Source organism: Lynx canadensis, chromosome B1 (assembly GCF_007474595.2).
Source record: "Lynx canadensis isolate LIC74 chromosome B1, mLynCan4.pri.v2, whole genome shotgun sequence".
Taxonomy (NCBI): Eukaryota; Metazoa; Chordata; class Mammalia; order Carnivora; family Felidae; genus Lynx; species Lynx canadensis.
Window position 1 is genome coordinate 24,218,446 of NC_044306.2, and position 8,608 is coordinate 24,227,053.

General features: G+C 41.8%; 1 protein-coding gene across 1 annotated transcript in view; it reads left to right on the forward strand.

Moving 5' to 3' along the window:
• SGCZ (sarcoglycan zeta) overlaps nucleotides 1-5,896 on the forward strand; it is a 227,669-nt gene extending 221,773 nt beyond the window's left edge. The window contains exon 7 of the mRNA XM_032593056.1: nucleotides 5,178-5,896. Within this exon, the coding sequence (XP_032448947.1) occupies nucleotides 5,178-5,372 (195 nt within the window). The 3' untranslated portion in view covers nucleotides 5,373-5,896. The remainder of the gene's footprint in view (nucleotides 1-5,177) is intronic.
• The last annotated feature ends 2,712 nt before the right edge of the window (nucleotides 5,897-8,608 follow it).

Here is an 8,608-nt window from a genome sequence, read left to right on the forward strand (position 1 = left end):
CCTTTTTAACTTTTAAATGAGGCAGATTTAAGTCCACAGTTGAGTACACAGATACCAAAAGTAAACAGGTTTTTAAAAGTTTATTTATTTTGAGAGAAAGAGAGCCCCAAGCAGGCTCCGCACTGTCAGCACAGAGCCAAATGTAGGACTCAAGCTCCCGAACGGTGAGATCATGACCTGAGCTGAAATCAAGAGTCTGATGCTTAAACCACTGGGCCATCCAGGCAACACCAAAAGTAAATAGGTTTTCAAACAAAGTTACAAATCGGGGACTTGCCAGAGGGGAGAAAAGGTGGTTAGAAAAAAAAAAAAAAAGGGACAAAGAAAAGCCCAAAAGTGGACTCTAACTCTAGCCCAGGAACTCTAGCCCCTTACCGGGTTGATCGGTCCTGGCGGGAATCTCCCAAAATCACCGCTCAAAGGGACCTAAATGGGAGTCCCTTTTTCCAAAGGTACTGGTAGCAAAGATAAGAACCAGGGGGCTCCTGCTCCGGTGGGAGGCTTCAAATGCTCCAAGTCTGTGGGTGGCATCAACTACCTTCTGAAGGCCCAGGCCGGCTGCACCTGCAGGGCCTGGGACAGGTCCCTGCCACCTGCGAGGAGCGGAGCCCTGGTGCAGGCCGGTCACTTAGATTACGTCCTTCTGTTGAAGGAAAACAAGGGAGCAAACAAAACTGCTAAGAGAAGATAGAAAAGAAAATCCTGATAGGAGTGAAGGGATGGGGCCAGAGCATTGCCTGAAGGGCAGTGAGGAAAAGGGGAGACTGGAGACCCACCAGTCCCCATGACTCGGAACAGAGAGGCCTGGCGGCCCTTCAGTTGTGGGTGTTGGTGCAGGTCTAGCATCCCTAGTTCTACTGGGTCTCGTCTCATCTTAGGGCCCCTTCCTGGTCCACAGATGGACTCGCGTCCTTGGGTCCAGCAATGGTGGAAATCGGGCCGGGCCCAAGATGAAAAAGCACATGCTCCTGAGGCTGGAGCACCAGGGAGGCGGCACAAACGAAGCAATGGCCAGGCTGACTCTCCGAGGAGAGGTCAGGGAGAATATTTTAAAGAAGCAGGTGGAAAGAGGGTGGAGTGGAAGCACCTGTGCGCTTAAGGGTCCTGCTTCTTCAAGTGTTGCTCGCGTTTAATTAACACGTTAAATCTCCACCCCTGGGCATGATTTTTAGTATCATAATGAGGGGGGAAAGTCGGTGAAAGTTCAGTACTGGGCTCTGTCTTGGCGCAAGCTGGTTTGCCCCGGACTCGCTTGCCTCTTAGCTGGTGCTTTGCTCTGCAAGAAAACTCGGGGTGCCTGGTTGGCTTGGTCGGTTAAGCGTCGGACTTCGGCTCAGGTCATGATCTCACGGTCCATGAGTTCAAACCCCGTGTCGGGCTCTGTGCTGACAGCTCAGAGCCTGGAGTCTGTTTCAGATTCTGTGTCTCCCTCTCTCTCTGCCCCGCCCCTGTTCATGCTCTGTCTCTCTCTGTCTCAAAAATAAATAAACGTTAAAAAAAATTTTTTTTTTAGAAGAAAACTCATGGTGGCCAGCAGGCAGCAAGGAGTTTTCCAGGTGCGCAGGGACTTGTTCCCGAGGTCCCTGATGGTCTCACAAACATGCTGCGGAAACCTGGCAAAGCTGGGCTGGAAAGGGTCGACGTGAAACACCTCTTTTTACCTCCCGATTTATTTTTTTCTATCTCAAGCCAAGACAATATCATTTCCAAAAGCCCCACGCATTTAAAGTTATTAATAAAATATACGTCCCCTAAACGGGTGAGGGTACAGTCTGAATCTCAGAAGTTCACGGAATTAAGTATTGTCCTCTGAGGACAAGCTGTCAAGAGTAGAGATTGGAGAACATGGGGGGGGGGGGTTGCTGCTCTGCTCACATCAGGCCAAATGGTTGAGGCCTCCACAGCTGTGCTTGTGTCCACAGCTGCCACCTGCACACCCTGCCTGTACAGAAACCGCCACTCTCCACAGCTGTTCCCTCAGGCTGCAGGCAGGGGCAGGGGGATGACCAGTTCCATAGCTGTAGAAACTGTGTCAGCAAAGCTGCGCCAAACTGCCAGGGCTAACCAGCCACGTGGATTTCTGTGCTTACTAATAAATGAACCACTCACAGTGTCTTCCGGTCCCATCCTACAGGAGCCTCTTCAGCCCACGTTCGTTAGCTTTCCATTTCCACCCTCCATCGTCTTATTTATTTGTCCGTGGTTCTCTGGACGAAATACCAGCTCCTGGTGTTTCCTCGGAGCCAACTCCTCTGCAAACGTGCAGACCTAAACACGGCTGTCCCAGAGCTCGCCCGCTAACATGTTTCTGGCAAAGCTGAGATTTCCGCTTTCTGAGAGCATGCTAGCTTCTAAAACGAAGTGAGGAAAGTGCGAGCCCAGTTCCTCTCTTAAACCCATCCAGTAGAGAAGTCATCCCTCGGTACCTGGGGAGAAGCGAGCTAAAGAGCCCAGACTATGTCAATAGTTGGTGGTACAGTCGCTCATGTCGCTCAACAAGGGGACACAGAGCCAGGAGAAAGGAGGCCCAGCCTCTCTACCCCAAAATATGTCTTTTCCTTCTGCTTAGATTTGTGCACTTTTAACTTTCCTATCAGGCAAAAAAAAAAAAAAAAGTCTCCTTAAAGAAATGAGAACGGGAGCACAGCAGTAATTATGTAACCCTTAAAGAAGTAATTATGGGGTGATAAATTTCAATATTTGACACCTACAAATGAAAGTTTTAATGACACCTTAACTCGAATGTTGTTGGTGAATTCAATCATCCCTATGCTTTCCGATCTACTCATTTATTCCACCACCATTTGTATATTATGTGGAAACTGTATGTTGCAGAGTCAAACACTGAGAAGTTATAAAAAATTTCAGGTATGATTCTATCTTCAAGGAGGATATAATTTAGTATATAAAGGCAGATATAAATAGGACTGTAAAATAGCATCAACTAAGGAACAAAATAAAATATAATAATACGTGTCTATGGGAGAACCAGTAAGGAGAACCTTTTCTATGGAGGGTGAAGTGAATGCACTGGGCTTTGCTGGAGGGTGACACTTGTACCCTAGAGGGGAGAGACATGCCTACTGGCGAAGGAAGAACACGATTTCATGCACCAAGCAGTGGCACAATTTTATGCACTGTTCTGCAGCTGTGAACCAAAGACAGCTGTAGATCGACCTTGCAAGTAAGAGAAGCAAACAATGAAGGAATGCACACTTAATACAATGTTCGGAAGGGACTGGTACTATAGAGAAAAGTAAAGCTGTCAAAGAGAGATTAATGGATTAGTGTTATTTTCATGGAGTGGTTAAGAAAACCCTTTTATAGGTGACCTTTTAGCGGAGATCTGACCACATCTAAAGTAATCTATAATATACATGTCTCTGGTATATGAACTCTTTTTCTGTCCTATCTGCAGCATGCGATAGATTCCTGCATTTCAATGTTTTAATTAAAAAATAAAACATAAAGGAGTTGGCTATTAAAACATAATAAAAACTAAGCAGAACAAGTCAGAGAAAGACAAATTATGATTTCACTCATAGGTGGGGTTTAAGAAACAAAACAAATGAACATAGGGGAAGGGAAGGAAAAACAAGATAAAAACAGTGATAAGATAAATAAGAAAAATAAGATAAAAACCATAAGAGACTCTTAAATGCAGAGAACTAACTGAGGGTTGCTGGAGGGGAGGTGGGAGGGGATGGGCTAAATGGGTGATGGGCGTTAAGGAGGGGACTTATTGGGATGAGCACTGGGTGTTATATGTAAGTGATGAATCTCAATTTAGACTCTTGAAACTAATACTACAGTAGTTGTTAATTAACTTGAACTTAAATACATACATACTTAAAAATAGTAATAAATACCCAAAAAAGGCAAAAAGCAGAAATCGCCCTCCTACCCCCGTTTTCTAACCAGCCCGTGAATAGCTAACCCCACTTGTAAATATCTGGAGCAAAAAAGTATTCCAGGCTGAGGAAATAGGGAGTAAACAAGACCTGAGGCCAGAGTTCTTTTGATATGTTGGAGAAAATGCAAATGCTGGAGCAAAGACAGTGACCGGAAATGGTGTTAGAGAGAGGCCAGATCTTGGAGGGCTCCTGAGTCTTGGGGAGGAACCCATATTCATGATAAATGTGGTGGGAGGCCATCAGGGAATTTTGAGCGGGGGGGGGGGGGGGGGGGGGGGGGGACAAGACCTGGTCGGTAGTTTTTAGAAGTTCACTAAGCAAGATGATGTAAAATAGGCTCTAAGAGGACAAGAATGGCAGCTGGCAGGCCAGTTAGGGGGCTATCCTAGGATTTCTGGTGAGAAACAAATAGGACTTGGAGGAAAGCAAATATGTGGGAAATGGAGTAATCTCAGACTCTCCTGTCAATTTAGAGACGCCTGTAGGCAGTAATTAGCTACCTAACAATGGAATGAAGAAATAGCTCCAGAAAGCGGTTTCTTTGCTCATTCAAATTCATGACTCAGCTTTTCTTTCTTTGAAACTTTCCCCCTGCATGTCAAAACCACGTGATCACTGTCCCTCAACGTGGCAAGTCCATGTTTGGAATAAGTGAAGTAATTTTGCAACTTAGAAAATACAGCAAAGGAAGTGTGGCATACAAGTAATACATTTCATGGAGATTTCAAACCTGATTGTATCTAATAATTGTTGTTAATAGTGTGAATTATCTACTTGGTATATTTCCCTCAGACTCTCTGTCAACACGATTTTATGACTTTTGAAACATCAGGCCAGAGAGTAATTTTTTTTTTTAATTATTAACTGTCCATCCTTTCAGTAACGCCCTCTCCATGCACATCCTTATTTCTTTGTATATTCTTTAGACCAGGCACGATTGAGAAGTTGAAAGGGAGAGACTCTTTCAAACTCATTAATTTTCTGTGGTGTTTGAATAAGTGGGTTGGCCCCTTAAGCAGATTGAGCAGTATTGCTTTTCAGATCGAGGGCTTTCTGTCAGAATGTACCACGTCTCAAAGGAGCAGAGAGCTGCCGAGCTTTTGGGCTGTGCCTTCGGAATGTAATTTGTTTGTTCAACAAAGCGTGGCAGCTAAAACCAATAGCATTGTTTGTTGTTTGGTCTTTCTTATTAGACCCTGTTGTAAAGCTCCGAGGAACATAGAATGCTAAAATGAATTGAAATGCACTTTCATTTCCCCCTAGATCTTTTTGAACGCAGAGAAAATCCGGCTGGGGAATCTACCGACCGGCTCTTTCTCATCGTCCTCACCCAGCTCCTCGAATTCTCGGCAGGCAGTGTACGAACTGTGTGTCTGCCCCAATGGCAAACTTTACCTTTCTCCAGCGGGACTAGGTTCCACTTGTCAGTCCAGTAGCAGCATCTGCTTGTGGAGCTGAAGTGACTGATTTCTCCTCACACCAGAATAGCCTTTTGTTCCCGTCCGTCTGCTTCACAGTTCTGCTCGGTTTCCCTTGTGATCAGTCCAGAGCTTCTTCGAATGGTCCACAGAGCAACTTGTTCCCATGCAAGCAGGGATTCGCTGCCACCTTCTCTTGTGATTTACTGTACTGCTCAACGCAGAGAGTGTGGGTGACAGAACAGTGGAAAAAAATCACCTTCCGCGGGAAAACTGGATCATAACTTTTGCTCAAAAGGGAGAAAAACATAGGTGCCTTTGCTACGTGAAGTGAAGCACACAGTTTTAGATTTTTGCAGGACCTGGATATGAACTGCACACATACACATTACATAGATGAAATTCTCAGTATCCAATGGCAAGATGAGATGGTTGACCCTGTCAGAAAACTAATTCGACAGTCTGAAAGCACAATTTTCCAATCATCTTTTTGGATGTAAACTTTTATCCCCGAATTTTAAAATTTTGAAGCATTATATAATGCTTGCTTTACTAAAAATTAAATTCGATACATGATTTTTAACAAAACGAAACAAAACAAGACAGAACCCCACCTTGAGTTTTATTTGTTTCTTTGAATTCCGTGTGTTGTTACTCTTTGTCTACTAAGTCTAGAATTTTGTACATTAGGTAATTTTGAAAGCACTCAGCAATATAATCTTTACAGAATTAACAAAATGCCATTATACTGTCATTTGTCAGATCTGAATGGCCTTATATAGTATTTACTTGGCTTTTGCATGTGACGTATTTGCTTTTAACGAAACATCTAATTTATTCCGATATAAGATAGGATTAAGAGAGATCTACTGATGGTATGGAATCCATAGATTTTTATTTTTTTTTAATTCACCTGCTATCTTTTACACTAGGTTCTCATAGTACAACTCTTTGTTTTCTCCACTCCCTTTAAATTTGACTCTGACTGCTAAAATTCAACCATATCCTCTAAATAAATTAATACTAATGTGATGCATTATGCCAAGAATGGGTTCACTTTCCATTGGAATATAACCTTCAGAATTATATCTATGTATTCTTTTTTATTGGAGATTAAGATTTAAGGATGGTCGAAAGTAAATTATAACTCCCTGCTTAAACAGTAAAAACTATAAATGTTAACAAACATGTTGAAAATGTGTTTACTCCATTACATTCCTATTTTAAGGAATTTGGTTGTGTTTCCTTTCAGCTCTTAACATTTGGTTACCTTTATTAGACTGTTAAGCTACCTGGCATCAGAAATCCTAGCTCCTTCCATTCTCCACTGCTTATTTTTGTAAAGTAGCACGAATAAATAACTCCAGAATAATGCAGATTTGTTGCTCACAGCACTCCTTAACTGGAATTCTTCAAACTTACAGAATCCAAGAATGTAAAATTGTATTTAAGTCTTTCCTATTATGGGAAGATGAGTTGATTAAGGTAAGTCCTTAATTTTCACATGTCAATCAATTTCCTTTTCCCCCATGCACCCGATGGCAGGCGTGTGCAAGCTTCATTCGGGGCTCCGTGACTGTAGATCCTTTGAAAGTCAGGCCTCCACAGCAGCAAAGTGGGGATGGGACCCTGTTGAATAATTTAGCAAAAGTAGGAAAAATTAGGTGATGTAAGCAACAAACTGAACCATTTGGCCAGAATACATACATACCCTTGTTTGGATAACCTAACCTACTGAATGCTTGAAAAAGCTCCATTTTACTAAAATGCATTCTGTACTCAGCAAAAAGTCAGAAAGCTAGCGCACTTTTATCACTTTTTACAATAGAACTTGACTTGTGCTTAGAAGTTATTATAGAAAACTCAAATTCCTGTTGAAGTAAGCACTATGCAGTTGCTTACAAAGTCCTATCATAACGTAAGAGTTCAACTTATGTAAATTAAAACATTAGAATTTAATATGAGAAATTCTCATGCTGGGTTAGCCAAGTACACAAAGTATATAACACAAGAAGTTTTGAGAAATTATGGGTGCTAATCACTGTGTTATGGACCTTTTAGGAAAACACTGTGCATTAATTTGGACATATTCAAGTTCTAAACATCCCTCAATTAAAACAATTAGAAAGGTTTTTTTAGTCAAATGGTAACAATTCTTTTGATTAGTAATTAGCGCTGTTTCTAATCTCAGCTCTGTCCTCTACTGATCAGTGAGCTGATTTAGGCGGTCTGGGGATATCTCCAGACTCCAGTTTACTCAACTATACGACAAAAGTACTGAATCAAATGGTCTCTTGAGATTCCTTCCAGCTCTAGCATGTTCTAATTCCAAGAGCAAATATTTTAGGAGGTGGAAGGGCCGCTGAAATTTAAAATTATATGTCATAAGAGGAGAAAAAAGGAAAGAGAATGAGGAGACAAACGGTATAAAATCCAGTTCCAGTGACGGGCTGTCCAATTTCGCATTCAAATAAGTTCTGAAATGGTATAGACACAATTTGAAATATATGTTAAGAGATTTAGACTAGGTCTGAATGATGTAAAAATATCTGTTCAATTTAGTACAAAAAAATAGTGATACAGATGGCTTTTCCTATCCAACACTGAGTGGTTGGTTTAAATTACTCGGCTGGCTGTTTTAGATTCCTGAAAATCTAAGTATAGACTCAGCCTCAGAGTTTGAGTTTCTATTGAAGGCATAGACGATTGCTCCTAAAAGTCCTTCATTTCCTCATAAATGAAGGCTTGGTTCTTTCCTATTACAGAGTTTCTTTAACTGCAGACCAAACAAATTCATCATATTTCCCCAATAGCATTTTTTTATATGACAACACATATAAATATAGTGCAGTTTACTTAGATGCAGGTTTCATCTTTCCTAAATTTAACTCAGAAAAAAATAATTCCTTTAAGGTGTCCCACATAGATAATAAACTCTGTTTATGCTGGAGAAGGCGGGAAGAGAAGAAGGGAGGAAGGCAGGCCCATAGGCAGGGAGCATAAAAGGAAAGACAGGGATTGACAGTATTCCTAGCATTAAAATTTTTAGCTGGGAATGAATGAACAGCAAGTATTTGAGTTCTGATTCTGGGGAGGTTGAAAGGAGAGAAGCAAAGAAGACACACTATTCCTTGTTCTTTTAGAATATTTAAATGAGACACGCTCAAAAAAATATACTTCCAAATTTCCTGTTTCTTTTGCTCAACCTCTCTAAAATTTCTACCCTGTACTTCTTGGTCCTATCCCCCCCCCCCCCTTATTTTATTAGGAACCACA